This window comes from Gadus chalcogrammus, chromosome 7, assembly GCF_026213295.1.
Source record: "Gadus chalcogrammus isolate NIFS_2021 chromosome 7, NIFS_Gcha_1.0, whole genome shotgun sequence".
Classification (NCBI taxonomy): Eukaryota; Metazoa; Chordata; class Actinopteri; order Gadiformes; family Gadidae; genus Gadus; species Gadus chalcogrammus.
The window spans coordinates 11,897,568-11,920,067 of record NC_079418.1 but is presented as its reverse complement, the minus strand read 5'-3'; the positions used below and the strand labels follow the sequence as shown (position 1 = coordinate 11,920,067).

Sequence of the window (22,500 nt, the reverse complement as noted above, 5' to 3'; positions counted from 1 at the left end):
GGACGGGATCAGTGTTCGAGGCGATGCTCGCCTTGTTTAAACTGGATTTGTTAGTTGGGGAGAATCATTTTGTGGGCGACTGACTGGGAGTTGAACTCACCACCACCAGCAGCAGCAGCAGCAGCATCAGCACCAATGCACGCGCTGCGAGAGACTTGCGCATCCTCAGCAGCGTCAGCAGCCGCCGCTCAGCCTCCAGCTCAGACCCGTCAGATCTGAGATCACAGAGGGTTTCTACCCCTCGTTCAATCCAGCCAGTGGAAAAAAAGAGATTCTCAAAAGTTTGAGAATATAAATAGCGAACACAGCAACATACGTCCGACTCCGTGTACTGTAAGTGTTGATTTCATCTTTCTATGTCTCTATGGATGGATTTATTCCGCCACCACAACAGGAGGCAGGGGGGACGATACTTGGATGTAAAGGGAGTCGGTGTTTGCGGTAGAGAGGCTGGAATACTGCGAGAGCTCTCTAGGTGTTTGGAGAGAAGTGCATCAGTTTTATTTCAGTCAGTGCAACTGTGTGTCGGTGTGTCCTGATGGCACCAAAATAAGAGATTTATGGTCGGGAGAAGGGCAGCTGTGTGTTAAGGATAGAGAGGAGAAGGGCATCATCATCATCCTCATCATCACAGCACAGTGTGCTTAATTACTCGGACGCGCACGGATTGGAAACGCCGTGCGTGTTGTTAAGACGAGCATTGCTTGCAGTGACGCCAGTTGCATGCTCAACGTCTCCCCGGACTCGGGAGATATCAGATATTATGCACAGAATGCGGGGGAGTGCATTTCCATAGAATCACCCTTAAAGTGCGGATGTGCGTTTGTGTTTTTTTTATCTTTAATCTGCATCGTGCTCCATCATAACACCCTGGTCCACTACACAGGGGTCTCTGACAGCATTCTGTGTCCTTCGTCTCTACGTATATTGCAAGTGCAACCTTGAAATAGCAGAAGCAAGTAATTTAAAAGAAGAAGGGGTAATTTCAACTGTTTCCGCTGTGTTCTGGTATAGGGTGAATATGATGGTGACTGCTCCCATAGCCCGGACTGATAACGCGGTTCCACCTCAGGTCCACCCGTGGGGAAACATGCGATGGTGTCGTCTCGTTTTGCGCACGAATTAGGCTCAAATATACTATCCTCGTTGTACCAATGCGCATGTTTTGGCGTTGACACTTTACCCCGCGACGAAGATGGATCCTTTACGCATGCAAAACGGAGCGCGTCTCTTCTCTTATGTGTATCGGGGTTTTGGTGTTCGGTATTGCGGTCTTCGCGTCTCCCATCGCTGAGGCTGAGCAGGAGAAGCGTGTTTAAGGTACAGGTGCTTTATAGACTGAGCCTACAGTACATGCGATGCTATGCATGGTACGATGGCAAAAGTAGTGTCGTGTATTAAGACGATAAACGCCATGCACCTATCCATAGTTGCGATGGAGTGATTGTGTTTTGATCAAATCGTTTGACGGGCTACTGCTGGACGACCTCCTATTTGAATCGGCTCTCTCTCGTTGTCATGGTTCAGGCGATGCTTCGCACGGCGTGACCGCTTCCAACGCGCGTAAACTATACGTGTCGCATGTTTACCTGCCGGTTTGACATTGCTCCGGCGTCCGTGCTGCACGTTGCAGTACCACGTCGTTTGATCCATATGACGGTCATGCTTGAATCTGCATGGGATATATGACTGAGGAATCACCCACTTGTATTTTGGCTTGTACTGCATTGTTCTGTACAATTTTGTAACACACACACACACACACACACACACACACACACACACACACACACACACACACACACACACACACACACACACACACACACACACACACACACACACACACACACCCCTACACAAACGCACACACACACACACACACACACACACACACACACACACACACACACACACACACACACACACACACACACACACACACACACACACCAGACACACACACACACACACACACACACACACACACACACACACACACACACACACACACACACACACACACACACACACACACACACACACACACACACACACACACACACACAGCTACCTGATCTGATAAAAATGCATAAGGCGTAGTGGTGGGAAGTCATTTTGTGGTATCTTCTCGCCCCCCATCTTCCCCCCACCTCCCCTTCTTATTGTTTTTATATTGTATCCCTTGTGACATAAGGCGTTGTTTTGCATTGTTTCTTCTCTTGCTGTGGGGATCTTCCGCCAGTGAAGGGTCTACACACTGCAACGATGCGTGGCCGGAGAAGGACAGCACTGCTGGGGTTGTGGGCCTGCGTGCTCCTGGCCGACATCGCACTGGGTGGGAAAAGGTAAGCACTCTGAGATTGACCTCACACATGCATGGCTGTTCTCATAATATTACCACGACAACAACTTCTATTCCACCTATACTTCTACTACTACTACTACTACTACTTCTATTGGTCAACAACTTTTGCCACCGCTAATATCATAAATGCTATCCGCAAGCTAAATATCTTCCCGTTCCCATATTGAACATCGTAGAGCGCGTATCAATAGAATAATCCATCCGTCTTGTTCACATCTGTCTGGCTGGGTTCAGGGTCATCACCAGATCATCAAGGTACTTGACAAGGTACTTGTCAACGACAACATCTTGTTTGCAGCTCAAACATTGTATTATTGCTGAGCAGCTCCCATGTGCTGATATCTTAAATAGCAGAGCCCTATAGGCTCCTAGCATCCCCCAGGGGTCTAATTGGTCCAGATATGGCCTACATATATAGCGAGGAGGAACCCTGGGAAGACGTATGATGGAACACGGTTATGCCTTTTGTGTTCTAGTTACAAAGGAGACAGCTTATTAATCTCTGGAGAACCCCCACTCAGCTCGCTCAACAGCCAGCAGAATTAGAATGGAGTGTGTTAAGAAGCAGAAATACCGTCTCATTCTCAACGCCGTCACTCATCAACAGCCAGCCGGCTGAAGCTAAGCGGCTCCAACGGTCTTCAATGGGTACTCAGTCAGTCAGTCAGTCAGTTATCACAGCCAGTCATTCAGACAGAGAGAGGGACAGACTATCAGACACAATGAGGGTAGTCAGTTAACCCTTTACTTACTTCCACCACTGCTCCTAGCAACCGCATCCAAATTATGTGTAGCCAAGGCCCGTGAGTTTCGGAAAAACACGCACACACACACACATACGCACACACTCACCTTAAGGGGCACCTATGTCTCTGTGGTTGTAATTGGGGCATCCCCTCAGGACACATCGTTGCTGTATAATTGCCTACGTGGCAACAAGAGGTGCAACACAGACTCCAGATTCAAGAGGAGGGCTTCTTAAAACCAAAATAGCAATTATTCATTCAACTAGTGCACTAGTCTCTTCCTCTCCCTTGTGGGAGAGCGAATAAGGAGATTTTTTCGAGTAACGCTATGTCGCTGATGCTGTCGGACACCTTGGCTGCGTTTTGCCATGAAAGACACTCGTGATGGTTGTTTTGTTGTGGCCCCGCGGCTGGTCGTTTTTTGTCTCTCTGCTCCTTGTTTGGCCGTGGTTGCCGGCAATAGTACGGACAATTAGACACATCCCCTTCTTTGTCTGTTTGTTTGGGGGGGGGGTTTTGGACATTGCGTATGAGCCAATAAGAAAGAGCGGCAGATGTGGGAAATGGAGAGAGAGAGAGAGAGAGAGAGAGAGAGAGAGAGAGAGAGAGAGAGAGAGAGAGAGAGAGGATGAGAGATAGTAGTGGCTGACTGGAGGAGAGATGACAGCAATGCGACCTACGGTCATGTAACTTTGGCGGCTCTAATCCGTCCCCCTCCCGATTCACACGCCGCACACCTCAAAAACACCCTAATCCCCCGTCGTCCCCTCCTGGGATTAACTCGGGTGACTTTGAGGCCGCAACTCAAAAATAAAACACACACACGCGCACAGCGATGCGACGCCCAGAGACGGTGCGTCCAGAGGAGGACTGGAGGAGGGGCACAGCCGGCACGCGGGGCTCAAAGTGCACCGCTCAACCGGGGTGCTCCAGTCCCGTGTTGGTTTTGTGAATACGAGAAAAGATCTGGGATTTCTGCCAGCGTGAATAATTCAGTGGGACTGTCATAGGCGGTGGTTGGAGCTGACGTGAATGGTTATAAATTGAGATGGTGCCGGCTACCTTACACTCGGGGTGCCCTCGGTGACAACCACTCGGGCCGCCGCGAAGAGACGTGTTCACACACACTGCGCACGCTCCCCGCTGGCACGGCCGCACCACTGCCTGCTCGCATGAGACAAAACGATAGGGTTCTTCTCTGATTTTCCATGTAAAGGCACCATGACAAACGCATGCGTTGCACGCGAGAGCTGACGGATAAATCCCTGTTTTGCCTTTTTTGAATAGTTTAAAACCATACAGGGTGAGATCAGACCACTGGGGGCTTCGCTTAGCGAGTACGACGCAGCAGTACAGAGTGAGAGAAGCAGTAGCCAGACCCCATTCCTAAAAGCAAAATATAGCAACCCAAAAAAAACCTGCTGATTACTTACTGAGTGGCTGTCACTATAAACCGCAGAGCAATTATCACCCAGAGATTTACTGTATAGCACCACCCACTTCAAAACTAGTGTGTAGATGTGTTTTTTTACACACACACACACACACACGCACACGCACGCACACACACACACACACACACACAGACACACACAGACACACACACACACACACACACACACACACACACACACACACACACACAGACACACACACACACACACACACACACACACACACACACACACACACACACACACACACACACACACACACACACACACACACACACACAAATCAACCGTGGGACCTTTTCCAACAGACAGTCATCAGAAAGTCTTAGCATTTTTGCTACAGTGGTGTTGCCAGCTCAATAAATGGTCTCATAATTAGATCGCCGTAGAGTGTGTGGAGGTAGAGGTGCATGGAGCTGGAACTAAGGAAGTGCGCGCGAGAGAGACCGAGTGTTGGGGGGGGGGGGGGGGGGAAAGTGAGGTAAGATGCGGAGAGCGAGTGAGATGGAGGGGGAGCGGGGACTTTGGGAGGCTGAGCGCAGCACTGTTGCTGTTCAGATGACCTGTAGATGGTGATGGTGTACAGTGTTTTATGCGGATTTGGCCCCTGGCATAATAACATGCAGGTTCCTCTTGTTTCCCTAATGCAGCATCTCTCTTTCCTCCCCCCTCCCTCCCAACCCCCTCTCTTAGTACCTTAGTACCCCTCCCCCCGCCTCACCCCAACAACACCTTCCTGCTTCCGAGAACAGCCTTTCCCCCTCCCTCACTGTACGGTCCACCTCATCCCGGACCACCGTTATCCAAATCTTTGTTGGCGAGTGCTCTCTCGATTAGCTCTGATCAGGAAAACACACCGACAGGGCTTCCGTTCTCTCTTCCTGTGTTGGTTAAGTGCTTGGAAAAGCGTTGGTTTAATGTGTTTACGATTCAGTGAGGATCGTAGATCCTGCAGATGATATGTGGGCCTCCTCTGATTTAAGTCAAGGCAGCCATGCTTTGCCTGGCAAGCTGGGATCCAAAATCTATGTTTGGGTATTAATGTAGGGTATGTATTAAATACCTGATCCAAATCGTTCTCCGGAGTATTTACAGAAGGATTTGTGGGTTTTTTGGTTTTGTCGTTGTGTTTAATCTGGACATGAAGTAAGGATTGCATTGAATTTTTGAAAGTGTGAGTGTGTGCGTGCGTGTGTGTGTGTCAGTGTTTTCGCATGTATGCGTATGTGTGTGTGTGTGTGTGTGTGTGTGTGTGTGTGTGTGTGTGTGTGTGTGTGTGTGTGTGTGTGTGTTGGTGTGTGTGTGTGTGTGTGTGTGTGTGTGTGTGTGTGTGTGTGTGTGTGTGTGTGTGTGTGTGTGTGTGTGTTGGAGTAGATTTGGTTTTAACTGTCCGCACATCCATCTGTGATGTCATAACAGCAGCCTCTCTACGTAGAAATGAAGCTGTACTACAAGCTAACCGTTATGAGCTGTGTGCGATCTTCCTCAACTCCCCCTTCATTCCCGTCCCCATCCTCCTTTTCCTCCCTCCTTCTCTTCATGTCCCCTCCTTCTTCTTTTTTACCTGACTCTTCTTCACCATCTACAGCAGGTCCTCAGCCCCCTCACCCCCTTATCACTCAGTGGTGCTGTTTCCAAACCCCTTCGCAGTGCTATTTATTCAGCATTTATAGAGTGGAAGCCTGTGAGGTCCACCACTGGACTCACAAGACCAAGCAAGGCTGCCCTGACACTTTTAGAGCAGCGCCGTTATGTAGAAGTCAACATTGTTTACATCATGTTGCAATTACACGCAATTGCATCCAAACATAGATTTTCTGTGTGTTCTTCTGCTTGAATTATGCATGCACATATTGCCTGCTGTGAACGCAAACACACATTTGCAAACACGCACACACACACACACACACTCTTGCACATATACTTGTGAGGCACACGTGTGCTTTTACCATATTCTTCGTGCACATTATGATTAAAATCCTCATTGCCTCTGATAAAGTGCAATGCAATATTTATGAGTAGAGATGGTACAAACTCTACTGGCACAATTACTGATTGTGAATGCTTTCAGGCAGCTCCCGCCCCCCCCCCCCATCATTTTGCTTCATATGGCTCAAAGACCAGGTCCAGCATGGCTCTCTGCTTTTTAGAAGCAGGTATAAATAATGATGACGTTTTCGCACTGAATGCAATTGTTTATATATGTGTGTGTGTGTGTATCTGTGTGTCTGTGTGTGTGTGTGTGCGTATGTGCATATTCGTGTGTATGCGTGCGTTTGCATGTGTTAGTGTGCGTTTGTTGACCGCGAGTTTCTCACTTAGGCTACCTTTCGTAAATAATAATTCCATAGATTTTTATTTTATTTTACTTCTTTCTCAAAGAAAGTTGATGTGTTAAGGTTAATAGAGAATGATGTTCCTGCCCTTTGGGACGTATTTCCCCTCTTTACCTTCCATACTTTCCTATTGTTCCTCCAATCGCTATTATCTCAACCCTCTCATCGACAGTCACTAATGGATTGCTGGAGAATTGTGCGAGACATGACGTACTTTCTGTAGAAATCCATGCACATCGTGTTGTGCCATTGGGGGAATAAATCGGTATCACCGGATTATAATTCAAATCACTAAACGCATTACAATGCATGGACATGGATTTCAGGAGCATCTCATGATAAGACACGCACCACACCACCAGTGTTGCCATATCTGGCTGAAATGTCTGCCTGTTGCCTCTGCTCTGTTGTTTTCTACACACATCCATCGGAGGACAATCTGCTGATGGATGCTGTTGTCTAAAGTCCTTCCGACCGAAATTCCTGCTAAATGACGGATGTTATTTTTTTTCCCAAAGCTAGCAGTCTTCTCTCTCCTCTCTGAAAAACACGTAAATGTGCATCATTGTAGATTATAGTCTCAGTCGTGTTGTTGCTATCATTTTCCATGATTCTCTTATTGTGTGTTTAATCTCTGAGCAGTGCACCCCTAATTTACACCATGGAATCATCTCTTGCTCTTGCTTCTCACCAGCTCTGGGCAGAATGGCATGACAGACGAGCAGAAAGACAACACCACTGTGTTCACCAAGATCCTAGATAGCCTGCTGGACGGCTACGACAACCGTCTGCGGCCCGGGCTAGGCGGTAGGTTTTGGGCAGATCCAACCAATTCGGCCTCCTTCTAAATGGCTCACACAGCTCCTTTTTCTGTTTAATACGCATCATATTTCAACAGGCTGCTATGGGATGTTCAGCGATTACATGTTACAAATAAATAATCCCCAGTTTAAAAATGACATGATTTTTACAGTATGCCTGAGTTGTAAAGATACAATTTTAGGGTGTAATGGAGTTTTGTGTATGCACACCGCCATCCTTCTCCACGAGTGTCCATAAAATGTGTGATATGTGAAGGTGTCAGTGATGTAGCCGCGGAGGCCAGGATTAGCAGGTAGTTAGCGGTAAATGACAGTCTTCTCAGTCTTCCAATTTCCCTTCTTCAACAGAGCGCGTAACCGAAGTCAAGACGGACATTTTCGTGACTAGCATCGGTCCGGTCTCGGACCACGAAATGGTAAGCCTCTGCCTTCTCCTACTCTTCTTCAAATCTAGTCAGCGTCGTTCCACAGGGGTGTGAAGGGTGAGGGTGAGGGGGGGGGCTCTTTAAACGCTATGATGTTTATTAATCTGACCGTTCATCCTATTAACTCATCCACTTGCCGGGTAGAATGTCAAGTGCGTGAAACGTTTTTTATTAGCGTGCGGCCTGATAATCCTATCATATGTAATTGCCTGCCATGGCCCTAAAAGGCGATGGCATATGATTTTAATGTCTGGGATGGTATTCATGGTTGGATGCCAACGGAGTCGGTTGTGGGTTTGTAAGGTGAATCGTCCCTATAGACCCCGCCCCTCCCCCCTGAACACCCAACAACAGTTGTGTTTTTTTATATTTTTGGGGATTATCTGGGAAAAATGACATTGAATCTAACACTCAGCTTGAAATCCAAGCCTTCTACCGTCACGGTGGACCGACAGCACAAACTAAAGCTTAATCCGTTACCATCGGATAAAAATCCCCTGTTGACGCCGTTCCACTTCCACAACGATGAGACACTCCAAGCTAGAATTCATCGATGTGGAATCACGTTTTTCCCTGTAAAACGAAATAAACCATCAAAATTGAAGACAATCTGTCACAAATATGGCCACTCATGATGGTGAAGTTGCATTTGAACTATAACGTTTTTCTCAAAGCCAAACAGATTGTTCCTCCATTAGTGCAGTATGTGGGACGTTATCTCCTCACGCAGTGGCGTCCGGGCCTCTGGCAGGTTCGCTGATTGGCCACGTAACCCGGGAGGAACAAAGCAAAGCCAATGAGCTAAAGCACACTTACATTTTTCCATCTTCGTATATTACCTTGAAGCTCTGTTCCAGCTCACATTAATTATCACATAGGGACATAAAAAAAATATGATAGAGATATATGGATTTCAAAGATTTATGGCAATGGGATGGAACCATTACAATTAGCCCAATGTCGCAATCAGTGGGAGGCTTCAAGATGAAATGTCGTGCTAATTTGGAGTCAAAGGTGTCCAGTGTAATTTAGATTGGTGGACACCAAAAATGGCCCCCCAGTTCTAAAATAGTAGTGATGGCAACTGGTCAGCTCATTTTTCAGTGTACTGCAGATAGGCAGTTCACCGCGGCGCAGAACGACCAGAACTCACAGGAAATCAACGGCTAAGCTCATGTTTGGTTTATTAATTGGCTCCTGTGGTGTTCCCTGTGTGGATCGTATAATTACTAACAAAAGAAAACCTGGCAAAGGAGCGGAACAGAGCCTCAAGCATTGCAGCTGTTTTAGGAGGATTTAAAGACAAAAAGGAGCGCATGACCCCGTGCAAAGGAAGCACGCAACTGCAGCTCTGTCGGTGTGTTTCTCCCTGCTTTTAACGTGAGTGGACAGGTACCAGCGGGGGAAACTAGGCCACGGTTCACGTGGAAAAGCCAAAGTGACAAGGGAACGAAAAAAAGACAGTATTATTGAACATCCAAAAAGGCTACAACACTATAACTTAAAATTGGAAGCAAGAGGGTTGGATTAGTCAGAATTTACCTTCAGCAAACTCAACAATGCAATAATAAAAAAAAAAATGGAATTAGTGTGTGTGCATCTTGTGCCTGTGTGCATATGTGTGTGTGTGTTTGTGTGTGTGTGTGTGTGTGTGTGTGTTTGTGTGTGTGTGTGTGTGTGTGTGTGTGTGTGTGTGTGTGTGTGTGTGTGTGTGTGTGTGTGTGTGTGTGTGCGTGTGCGTGTGTGTGTGGTGGGGGTGGGATGGTCCAAAATTGGCAAAGAGCCAGTTCGGACATCTGGCTCATTGCGTTCTCTAAATCTGCTCTTTTATTTGGTTGTCATTTATTAATTTGTGTTCACTTAATGACTGTCCCCTCTCCACTTCTCTCTGCTCTTGTTTCTTTTTGTCCCCCTCCAAAACGTAGGAGTACACCATCGACGTGTTCTTCAGACAAAGCTGGGTGGACGAAAGGTTAAAGTTCAAGGGCCCCATGGCCATACTGCGTCTCAACAACCTGATGGCCAGCAAGATCTGGACGCCAGACACCTTCTTCCACAACGGCAAGAAGTCGGTCGCCCACAACATGACCATGCCCAACAAGTTGCTCCGAATTAAAGAAGAAGGCACGTTGCTGTACACAATGAGGTAGGTGGGAGACATCTTTCCCCTGACTTTCCCGCTCTTTTCACCGCTAAAAAATCTAGTAGCTCTTGACTGTGAACAATCGAGAGCTTTCAAAATGTTAGAAAGTCCAAATGTGCCATGGTCAGAGATTGTGAAATCTTCATCTAATTACAATGTCTTGAGGGATACCAATTGAGGTCATTGGGTTGGAAAGCCACCGCTTTTTTCTACAATAGATTCTGCCAAGTGCGTGCTACTTCATATAGAATTGACAGGAAGATATAATGTCCCAGCAAAAATACAGCATTCACATTGTGTATTCATATATTCCCACGTACGGGCGACTAAGAGACACACAATGTGATAACAGCCTCTGCTCCTAGTCTATTTGGTGGTTCTTGCATTCTCCTGGTACAGCGTTATAGAGTCATTCCCCTGTGGCATGATGAACTCCTTCATACAGAGACATGCATCACTGTATTCACAGTATCGGGTTAAGCTGTATCACAGTCTCAACCCTTGGCAGAAGCAAAACGTGGAGCCCCTTACAATCCGATTCAGCGTCTTTTATAACCCAACGGAGATGGTCATAAATAAAAACCTGGGCTGACAATGCTAACCTCCATCGCAATGTTGCGCCGGCAGCTAACGGGACAGGCCGGCGGGGCAGAGAGCCATAAAGCATGTCCTCTGAACGTGTTTACTGGGTCGGAGGTGGAGTGGATGGGTTAGGGTTGGGGGGTCGTTGGGCGGGGGTCCACCGCACTGTCCCAGATGAGATGGATGGATGAAGGGGGGATTAGCATGTCGTCGGCCCAAAGAGCTGCTGTTTCTCAGCAAGCTGTCAGGGCGATGGAGATGGTGGGAGAGCGAGAGCGAGGCCCCCACAGGTAAGGGTGTTACGATCCTTATCAGCCAATTTCCTTGTAAATAGTTCGGTAGCCTCAAATGGCTTTTACACACTGCTTAAAGGCCTTAGCGTCCTGTTGAATATGGTGCACACGTTGCCCAATAGAGGTTGTCAAGTCCCGAACACTATCAGATAAAACAATAGCATTTTGGGGAGTTCTAGGAAGGAGGTGGAGGGGTCATTGTGATAGTTACGAGCCACACTTACTTTGTGGTACTTTGCTAATACCTTCAGTGTGTAAGGGCGTTTTATGAGCGATGTTGCATTTGAAATGACCCGCACGCGTGGCACAATACTTTGAGTGTCCGCGAAGCTTGACCCTGTTTCGTGCGTGGCCGTCTACATAATCCGCTAAACGGAGACGCTCTACACATTCACACTTCCCACCACCGGAAAACGTTGTGTTTGTGCCTGGTTCAGATTGAATTACCTTTATTTTTATTCCTCTGCTGGTACAGTAATCAGTGCATTAAATGAAACATGTTCAAATTAAATAAAAACTCTCTTTCTGATCCCGTTACCAGTGCTTCCTTAATATTCCTTTCCTGAGGGTGGGCAACGGTGCGACCAACGGTGCGACCGGTGCTCGTTTGTAGGGGTGTTCCCGGGGGAATGGACCCTTTTGGTGAATCTTTTAAAGACACTGTTTATTATGGTAATATAATTTATTATATATTTAATGATTTCTTTAAATAAAATGTTCAACCAATTGGCTTACTTGCCAAATGTACCAGAAAATATAGAGCGTTATTTTTGGATTGCTGGATTTAAGTACATTTTTCTATAAAAATAAACTAAAATTTGTAGTACATTTTGGTTGGTGCTCCTACATCTTTGCTGGTGTTCCCAACTATTTGAAGTTAAGGGCACTAGCACTACCATATAAAAGTTGGTATGGTCACCTATGGGAGGTGTCGCATGGGAGCATCGTTTATATAAACCACCGAGACGGCAGCTGTTGATCTGTGTTGTTCGTGGGCTGCGTCCAGAGGCATTTGGTTCCACCATCGTTGATTACGCCCCTTGAAAATCTAAAACGAACTGAGAGGTTTCATGCTAGCATGCATTGGTGGATTGGTGAGGCGATGTCAGGCTTTGATACACGCTGTGGTGTTACGGGACTACAGGAGAGATGGAAGGCTCCTAAAAGACTCGATCAGCGATACTGCTTCCGGCGGTCGTTGATCGTTGACCGGCCCCCAAAGCTCCTGATCAGAGCACCCCTCACACCAGGCCTGGGGAATACCGTCGTGGCAGTTAGAGCAAGGTGGAGTACCACTGGAAACACCCTGCTGAAGAACTGGGTAAACACTAGAGGAGAAGAGCTGGGGGACGTTGTGGCCCATTTCCTCTGCGCCCCCGTTCTCCCTTTTCTGTTCTTGTCTTCTTCTGCTCCTATGGGACACTCCCCGCTCCCCCTCCCCCTCCCTTTTCATGATACCAACAGCATCTCTGTCTCTCTGTTTCTAATCCACCGTTTTGCTCCGTCTCTCCAGGCTGACGGTGCGGGCTGAGTGCCCCATGCACCTGGAGGACTTCCCGATGGACGCCCACGCCTGCCCCCTCAAATTTGGCAGCTGTGAGTACCTCAGTACCACGGAGACACACACAATTGCATGCACCCGCGTTCATATTCATCAACGTCCTCTCTCTCTCTCTCTCTCTCTCTCTCTCTCTCTCTCTCTCTCTCTCTCTCTCTCTCTCTCTCTCTCTCTCTCTCTCTCTCTCTCTAACTGTCATACACATCCCCATAACCCCACCCCCCCCTGGAGCCACGACCCCTGACACCCGTCCCCGATGAGGGGGGCCGACAGGCGGGCAACAGCTGCCGAGGGGGTCCCTCCCTCTGATATCCCCGCTGCCACCGCCACCATATCCACCACCACCACCGCATCCACCACCACCACCACCACCACATCCACCACCACCACCACCACAGCCCCATACCCACAGCACTTCCCCTCAGCCCCTACCACCACCATCACCACCCCCCACCGCAGTCATCCTCGCCCCCGATCACATCTCCTGGGGGCGCGTCTCCGAGGCGAGTCCCCCCTCCCCTCCTGCTCAACGTGGCGGGGACCTGCTTATCCCAGGCAGTGCTGTCTGTCATCTCTCCAGAAGCTCGGCGCCAGCTGCTCTCCCCCTGCCAGCGAGCCTGACCCCGAATCATCCTTGAAAAGAAGAGCCAGAACCGGAGAGCGAGAGAGGCAGGGATGCAGTCAGAAAGAGTGAGAGAGAGAGGCAGGGATGCATTGAGAGAGAGGAAGAGAGAAAGAGAGAGAGAGGGAGAGAGAGAGAGAGAGAGAGAGAGAGAGAGAGAGAGAGAGAGAGAGAGAGAGAGAGAGAGTCGAAAGAGTCAGGGATGGAGTGAGAAAGAGTAAGAGTAAGAGGGAGAGGGAGGCGGGGCTGGGGTGAAGTGAAAGATTAAGTCTTAAGTGAGAGAGGATGTAGGATGTTGTGGAAAAGATATATATATATATATATAGAGAGAGAGAGAGAGAGAGAGAGAGAGAGAGAGAGAGAGAGAGAGAGAGAGAGAGAGAGAGAGAGAGAGAGAGAGAGACAGAGAGAGAGAGAGAGAGAGAGAGAGAGAGACAGAGAGAGAGAGAGAGAGAGAGAGAGAGAGAGAGAGAGAGAGAGAGAAAAAAAGAAACGCCTTGGGAAAGCAGACCAACTTCCCAAAAAAAAATCAAATCAGACGGCATAAAAGACAAGCCAAGCCTGTCTGTGGTCTGTCCATGCGTCCGTTGCGCCGCCGCCATGTCACGCTCGGTGCTAGGTAGTGATGGACGACCACACCCCACTTTTTTTGAACAAGGCTCGCCCTGTAAATATTTCAGAGATGAGCTCCCGTGTCGCTGCAGCAGCAGCAGCAGCAGCAGCGGTCTGCAGTATCCTCACGCACTCTCTGCAGTGGCTCCGCACACTGCAGCTCTGACAGGTTACGGTGCCAGGGGGGGGAACCCGAGCCTGACTTAGCCAACTTTGGGTTATTTATTTCCCCGTGTCACGTTGTCTGCCTGTCACCGGTGGTTTGTTTACTTCCCTGTTGACACGAAATCCTCTCGGCAACGCCCGACCCCCCCCCCCTCCCCCCCAGACATTGATCGAGGGAGGCCTGATCGCTACAGACGTCTTTCGGTTGACGTATTGACGTTGAAGTCTGAGTTGAGGTGAGGCTATTTTTGGGTGGTAGGAGGGCGACCTGAGGGCCGTAAACAGGAACATACGTCAGCTTCACAAAATGAGATCTAAATGATGGAGGAGATGTCAAATGCCGTTACATTTTTCCAAGGAAAACACTTTTGTGGGAATCAAATCGTATACAAATTGCAATGGAGGTTCAATCCGATGAGTTCAGATGAGTTGGTATTTAAAGGAGGCAGGCAAACACGACACAACTACACGCAACGGGTTGAGAGTTTCAAAATGAGGTCAAATTAGGGATTTAGAAACCGAGAAATTAGCTCTCCTGGGGACTATATCCATATCCCCCTTTTTTAAAAAAAAAACCTTCTCATGTGTTCTGCGGTCAGATGCCTACACCCGTGCTGAGGTGGTCTACGTGTGGACCAGGGGGGCCGCCCAGTCCGTGGTGGTGGCCGAGGACGGCTCCAGGCTGAACCAGTACGACTTGATGGGACAGAGTGTGGATTCTGGCGTTGTGCAGTCCAGCACAGGTACGTAGCACCCCTGTACTTCTACGAAGGCTAAAGACGTTCCCACCCGCGCCGCAACCTTCCTTCTCCAGCCAATTTGAGTTCACTAGTGGTGACAACAAGTGTGTAGCCCTGAAGAACTGGCGTGGGTTCGTTCATCAGCATGATCCCCCTTCAAGCTACAGATTGTTGACATTGCAGGGGGCAAGTACTGAGTTGCGCGATGTGAGTTAAGGAGAGTTTGGACAAATGAGGTCTTCTTCAATAGCTGCCCGACAGTTTGCCAGAAAAACATCAGCCACGCTTAACATTCATTACTGCGCAATCAAACACGCCGTTTCTGCTCATTCTGATAACTGCATCGCAGGCTCAGCAGCCTCCGTTAGCCATGGCTTCCTGCCCCAGATTCACTATTTCCCTAACGGCCTTTGCATCTTTTGTTTTTTCATACCTTTTTGGGTCTATTAATACTATCAAAGATGATTGACAGAAGAAAGTGGATGACCCCCTTTTGGCTATAACTTTAGCTCGAGGCAGATGGAACATAATAATCATATCATAATAACAATGATAAGGAAAGGTGAGACATCCTATCCTGCGCCTCATTGGGTGCCGACGGCATTCAGACTCCCTGGGTTGAGTTCCTGCAGCTAGTCGTCTATCTCAATACTGTGGGCATCTCTTTATCGCAGTTCCTAAGCACACACACCCTCTCGCATATAGGCCTTCCGAGCGATAACGAGAACCCTGATGATTTCCCATGACTCGTGAATCCTTACTACCTCGTCTTACCGTGAATGACACCACAGTGTATTGCCAAACAGACACAGATCCAGCTATCGAGTTGCTGCTAGATGACACCGACAACTTCACGCCGTTAAATCACGCCAGCAATAAAAACAAAGAGAGAGAGAAAGAGAGTAAGCCCCTTCGTAAAACAACACTTTCGAGAACAGACCGATGGCTGCCCCGTCGGTGCTTTGACCTCTGGAACCAGGGGCTAGCCCCCGGGTCATCGCTCATCGCGCCCCCGCAGACCTCAGCGTCCCGAGGTAGGGACAAACGGGTCGCAAAACGGGCCGCCAAACATCTATACTGCGGTCCCTAAAAGGCTCTTTAATTTGTACGGGCAATAAAACCGCAACCGATTGCCAAGAGCCAGCACACTAGCTAGCTTGTTTTAATGATACAAGGACAGATCGGCTGGCTTCTTCTGATATACGCTTCTACCTCACCCCGTACCTCACCACCGTCCACCACTGACTCCCGGTGTGTTTGTGCCTCTACCTCCCCGTGTACCCTCACAGACGTTAACCACGGATCCCCGCTGGGTTTATGGCAGAAACCTCCTCTTTACCAAACGATGTCTATCTCTAGCTGAACTAAATTGGGCACAGTGCACTGAGTACTCTCTCCATGGTAGCCTAACTGTTACGTAAGGGCTGTGGGAAGGAAGGCAGTGGGTTTTAGATGCACTGTTTATTCGGTTATGGCTTCACTGTAAGGCGGGTCGCCACCAGACGAGCCACGGAGCGCCGCGTCGGCCGGCTTTGCTTCGTATAGAGACGTGTCGGAAGATTCGGTTTAAGCATTTGTTTTCTGTTTCATATAATGGGTCGCAATAGATGCGTGTGAGATTCGTGCCAAGGTGCCAGTTCTGATATGTTCATACTCAAATGCCAATCAAGCATTTAACAACAAAGTAGATGGAGCATCCCAGAGCGGACAACCTGAAAGAAATATGTTTTGCCACGTTGGTTGTTGAGCTGTGATAAGAAAACCGTTGACATTCAACTTTCGTGTCATCTTTTTAAAAAAAATACTGTCGCAAACCGCTTTCTTGAATGAGTTTGAGGCCGATAATATGTTCAGTACGTTAGGCCTGGCAATTAGCAGACCTAACAGTAGGTTCAGCCAGTTCAAAGTTGTGAAATGGGGATGTTCTGACAAAATATATTTGCATATTATTTTTATTCATAATCAATGTCCTTCCTACAATACAATATAATAATCACAACATAGCCTATCACTCAAAAATATAATCATCTAATCTGCGTGTGTGCGTGTGTATATGCTAGGCTGACCAAACGTCCTCTTTTCCCCGGACATGTCCACTTTTTACGTCCCGTCCGGGGCGTCCGGGGGGGTTTTATTAATTGATGATAATGTCCGGTTTTCGGACATTATCTCGTCGCATATTTGTTTTTGCCTCGTCGCATATTTGTGTTTCTGGGTCTTTCACATAACCTACTAGTTATTACCATTGTATATGTCTATGGTTATTACGGCCTTCCAAGTTCTGGAAATGGTATCTCCCTTACGTTCCACCTTCTTGCGCGAGCTGACTGTAGAGAGAGTCTGTCATTGGGCGACCGATCTCAGGGTTGCCAGAGCCACGATAATTATCCTCCAAATACGACCATTTTGAGCCTTTGGTCCGTTACTTTGCCATTTCCAATCTGGCAACATTGAGCACCTTGCCGCTTCCACTCTGTTTACAACAGCACATTACATCTGCAGCCATGCCTAAACGTAAATGTAAGTTCACGGACGAACTAAAGAAAAAATACCCATGTTTTCGCCCCCCCCCCCCCCCCCCCCCCCCCAACTCAAATCTGGTCACCCTAGTATATGCCTCCTGGCATATGCAGATTAAGAAGCGTTTTGCTTCTTTTGAAAGTAACACTAGCGATTACCAGATCAATGAGAATGTGGTCAGACAAGAGCATTCAACCAACAAATTGACCAACCTACCAGAACCAGTCCGCCCTAGTTTACGGCTGGACGTTTCTGCCTTGCATTCCCATGGCTTGCCTAATGTTGTTGATTTAGTGTCGCCCATCGTAGTGTGTGAGTGGGTCAACATCCCCCCCCCCCCCAGCCCCTGACCCTTGCCTTTTGAAATGCGGTCAACAGGAGAGTACGTGGTGATGACCACCCACTTCCACCTGAAGAGGAAGATAGGCTACTTTGTGATCCAGACGTACCTGCCCTGCATCATGACCGTCATCCTGTCCCAGGTGTCCTTCTGGCTCAACAGAGAGTCTGTACCTGCCAGGACCGTCTTTGGTGAGTCACCCGCTCTACTCTCTAAGTCTCTGTGGATCCTTGCTTACTGTGCCAGTAATCACAAAATCTGGTTCCTTCTGTTTTGTTCACAGAATCTGTAAACTATGTATTTTATAATCTTAAACAAAGTAGTCTATTCTGTTTTGTCCCTGCTACAAAAAAAATAGCTTGATCCAGAAAGAACAGGTTCAAAAGCCTGGCTTTCTTTGCGGGTCTTGGCAAACTGTTGTTGGTACATTCGACTGTGCTCGGAACTGAGATCACCTTAGTTTGTGACCTCAAAGTGATTTTCAGAGGCGATTTGACTTGACCGTAAAGTGACATCAAGAGTTTCTACCAATCACATTGTCTGCGTGTGGTTGTCTAGAGCTCTGTCTGCGGTTGATGTGGTTGGCTGCGCCCAAGGGTTAAGCTTCTCGGTCACTTGGTGTTAGCATAACACCAGGATGTGTGGCACATATACAACATCAGGCATTATCACGCTCATAACGAGCCATGCATACTAGTTACGAAAAACTGCATCACTAAGTTGGCGTGGGCCGTAGCCATGGGGATAAAACCTCCTCCTCCTTTTATGAACTCTCAGCCAAAAAATGCATTTTTAAAACGTCCATAGAAGGGGTTCACTTACCCTTTAATACAAGCGTTTTAGTCAGTGTCAGCTACACTCTTTACCTTAGCCTACCACAGGACTTTATTGTTATGGAAGTATTTATTCAAAGTCAGTTGCCTTTCTGAATAAATATCAAAGGTACTCCTGCTTAATTTGTTCAAAATAATCCAATAACATCAAGAACAATGGCAACATCAACTACAGCAACACATAAAACACATTTTAAACGGCTCTGGATCGCGGTGCGGTCCGAGGTGAAAATGTGAGGGCCTGAATTCAAGCGCATAAAAACTGAAAGTCAGTGTAATAACATCAAAAAAACCAAAGGAAAACCAACGCCGACAGCATTGGGAGCATGCTGCCTGCCTACGCACAGCTGTCACTGACCGGCTCATTGTGCTCCTCCACGTTCTCATTGGCCCACAACGTATTAACACACACTGATTAAAAACATTGTTAATGCAGCACACGGCATTCCAACGTGTTTGAGCAACATTAGCATGAACAACATCGACACAAGGATTTATTGGACAATATTCTCCCTGTTTATAGGGTTAGATAAATATATGCTTATTTTATTTGGTTTGACTTGTTTCCTTCTATCACTGCAACCCAAGCCCAATCATTGAGATATTTAAATATTTAGTTAATTATATTCTGTTAAATTGTATTATGTTTCTCTCCATCAACGCCGATAACCAGCTGGGCCCTGTGTTCACAGAGCCTTAGCTATAGCTTAGCTATCTTTTTCGTTTATCAGCTTTCTATCTGTTTTTTACTTGCACTATTTCTTTAACACCCGAATGCCCCTCTCAGGATGTCAGGCAGGGGGGCGTCGGTTCAATCCTCCTCCTGTAGCCTCCCCTGAATGCCCTGCCAGGTGACGTCCTGCACAGAGACTCACAAAAGCGTCACCTCTGTTATCAATAGACCTTCCTTGAAAATCACAAAGCAACCCTTTCGGGACATGTCAGTCGTGCGTCAGAAATGTGAGGTGAGATGTTGGTGTGCATTTAAGGAGGAGTCAGGTGTTACATTTCGAGCAATGCTTTTGAAGACGAGAAGCAACAAAAGCCGCCCGCCAGGGTTTACCCTGAAAAGTAAATTTCCTCTTTTGCTTGTGTGCTTGGAGGCTGCGGACCCAGCACAGGGCTGCAGACTCGCAGGATGTGGTGAGCGCGAGGCTCGCGTGTGAATGTCCATTCACACGCTCTGAAATCACCGGATCCTCCATTTCCGGATGATGTAGATCTCTGCCCCTGCATTTGTCCATTGTTACGAGTATTTCTTGTCATCTGTGTGTCTGTGTGTCAGCGACGTACATCATTCCGGGCCGAGTATTTTTGATTGTTTCTTTGTCGTATCTGCATCTGTCTATGTGCGTATGTAGAGTGGAGAGTGTTGGAGAGTGTGTATCTGTCTGTCATACTCAGGGCTTACATAACATTGCCCAAAAGACAGGCTCTTGCTAGTCTGCAGCATGCTCTGTAGCAGCAAATCACAGTGGTGGGCCCAATGTCCTTGAGTTACCTCACCCCGCTCTCTCTCTCTTTCTCTCCCTCTCTTTTTTTCCCTCTCTTTCTCTCCCTCTCTCTCTCTTTCTCTCACTCTTTCGTTCTCTCATTCTCTCTCTCTCCTCTGTCTTTCTCTTTTATTTCTCTCTGTATCCTCTCTCTCTCTCTCTGTCTCTCTGTCTCTGTCTCTCTCTCTCTCTCTCTCTCTCTCTCTCTCTCTCTCTCTCTCTCTCTCTCTCTCTCTCTCTCTCTCTCTCTCTCTCTCTCTCTCTCTCTCTCTCTCTCTCTCTCCTCCCCCCCCCCCCCCCCCCCCCCCCCCCCCGCTCAGTGGATGTCAGCGTCTCCCTCTGGCCCGCTACTTAAAGAGCCTTCCAAGCAGCGTCACACACACACGTCTAACGATGGCACCACATTTTTCCAGCGCTGCATTTTCCTGCAGTTATTTCTTTAATTATTTATTCACGTTGAACTTGTCCTGCAGTGGCACATCCGCGCAACCTGAGAGTGCATGTGCATGTTTGTGCGTGCGTGTGTGTGTGCTTGGATTTATGGATTCTTGTTTGAGGATTTATGTTTGTTGGTCGGATATTGTGATCGATATGTATTAGAGTGTGAGCACATGCCTCACACTCACATATCAACATATGAATATGAATTTGTACACGTATGTTTGTATTTATGTTTGTTAGGGCTGGCCGATTAATCGAATTTCGATCTTTATTTTGATTTTAGCGTCAAACGATCACACAATTAACATAATCGAGTTTTCGATCATATGTATATGTCTTTTTTTTATGTTCTATAGAAAGTGCAGCTGGATACATATCGGTACATTATTTTAGATTTGAATTTTTTTTAAGGTGAAATGTCTCAGTTACCAAGTGTTTTTGAGAGGCACATACATCATGTTTTCAAACTCAAAAATAATCGTTTGAATAATCGCCATTTCGATATTGACCAAAATAATCGTTATTATGATTTTTTTCATAATCTAGCAGCCCTAATGTATGTCTGTTTGTATTTTTGTATGTACACACACACACCTAAACGCATGTGTGTGTGTGTGTGTGTGTGTGTGTGCGCGTGTATGCGTGCGGTTGCACCCTGTGGTGCGTGGTAAAGTGCTGCATGTGTGTCTTTTTTGAAGCAAGCTACCTGAGATGTGTGTTACGCGGGGAGGGGAAATGAGGATGGCCTAGATTACATTCAAACAAGTATCTGGGACGTGTGTGTCCCTTATGATATCAACACTTGTTCTGCTCCATAAGCACAAACACACACAAGCACACACACACACACACACACACACACACACACACACACACACACACACACACACACACACACACACACACACACACACACACACACACACACACACACACACACACACACACACACACACACACACACCGTCATATGCCCACACATGCAATGACAAATATGCACACTTACAACCTCACACACTCTCACTCTCTCACACACGCACACACACACAGACACATACAAACACACAGATACAAACTCAGACACACAAATGCACTGACACACATAAACACGAACGCCTCCATGCAAAGAATCACACACACACACACACACACACACACACACACACACACACACACACACACACACACACACACACACACACACACACACACACACACAGAGACACACACACACATGCACACACACACACACGGAGGCCTATATAGCTTCATACATGAATGCATCCGTGCTAGAATATGGTGCAGCTCTGATCCAGATAGGTCAGTGTTTCCTGTTATAGGTAGGGTGTCCATGTTGCGCTGCATGAACCATGGCCGAACACAGCTGCCCCCCAGGGTCGCTCTCCGGAAGAATCCCCTCCCACACATTGGAGCTTCCATATAAATCCTTTTGGATATGGACAGAGTCAAAGTGTACCACAGCATACATGATTCGGATGGTAATCCGTCAAAATAAAACCATTGATCTGGTTGGCCGTCCAGTGGCGCAGCCTCCTATTAAAATGGAGTTTCCTTAGCGTCTTTTGAAATGATAAGTGACAGGAATGTGTGTCTCTAAACGAGAAACAGGTTGAGGAACTGATTTGGGAAAATACTGTTAAATACCATTGGGTGTTTGTACAGCAATATTCTGGTTAAAACACTGGGAGTACACATGTGTTTACATGCAACTGACTGACGAACAACCCACCTTTCAACAGCTAATATTAACTGACGCAACAGTTGTTGCTATGCAACCACCAGAGCCACGGCCAAGACAAAGGCATCTGTGTGTCGGAGTTAGGCGTGTTTCAGTTCCCCGATGCATGTGACACGGCTTCTACTGGAAAAAAAAAGTGCTAACAGGGTTCTCCTAACAGTGGATTTAATTTGGCCTCATTGAGAGGATGATAATATTACAGTCTTAAGTCTGCCCATCAATCGTTTCATTTCAAGGTCAGAAGAGCCT

The 22,500-nt window shown here is 47.4% G+C and overlaps 1 protein-coding gene across 2 annotated transcripts in view; it reads left to right on the top strand.

The window, feature by feature from the left end:
- The first annotated feature begins 2,268 nt into the window (after window positions 1–2,268).
- LOC130386446 (gamma-aminobutyric acid receptor subunit alpha-1-like) overlaps window positions 2,269–22,500 on the top strand; it is a 48,017-nt gene continuing 27,785 nt past the window's right edge. Inside the window, exons 1-7 of one of the 2 annotated variants that reach the window (XM_056595378.1) lie at window positions 2,269–2,348; window positions 7,599–7,711; window positions 8,074–8,141; window positions 10,076–10,296; window positions 12,682–12,764; window positions 14,725–14,868; window positions 17,764–17,916. In XM_056595378.1, coding sequence (XP_056451353.1) covers window positions 2,269–2,348; window positions 7,599–7,711; window positions 8,074–8,141; window positions 10,076–10,296; window positions 12,682–12,764; window positions 14,725–14,868; window positions 17,764–17,916 — 862 coding nt within the window. Of the gene's footprint in view, window positions 2,349–7,598; window positions 7,712–8,073; window positions 8,142–10,075; window positions 10,297–12,681; window positions 12,765–14,724; window positions 14,869–17,763; window positions 17,917–22,500 lie in introns of those variants that run through there. The other variant, XM_056595379.1, reaches the window with a different exon arrangement.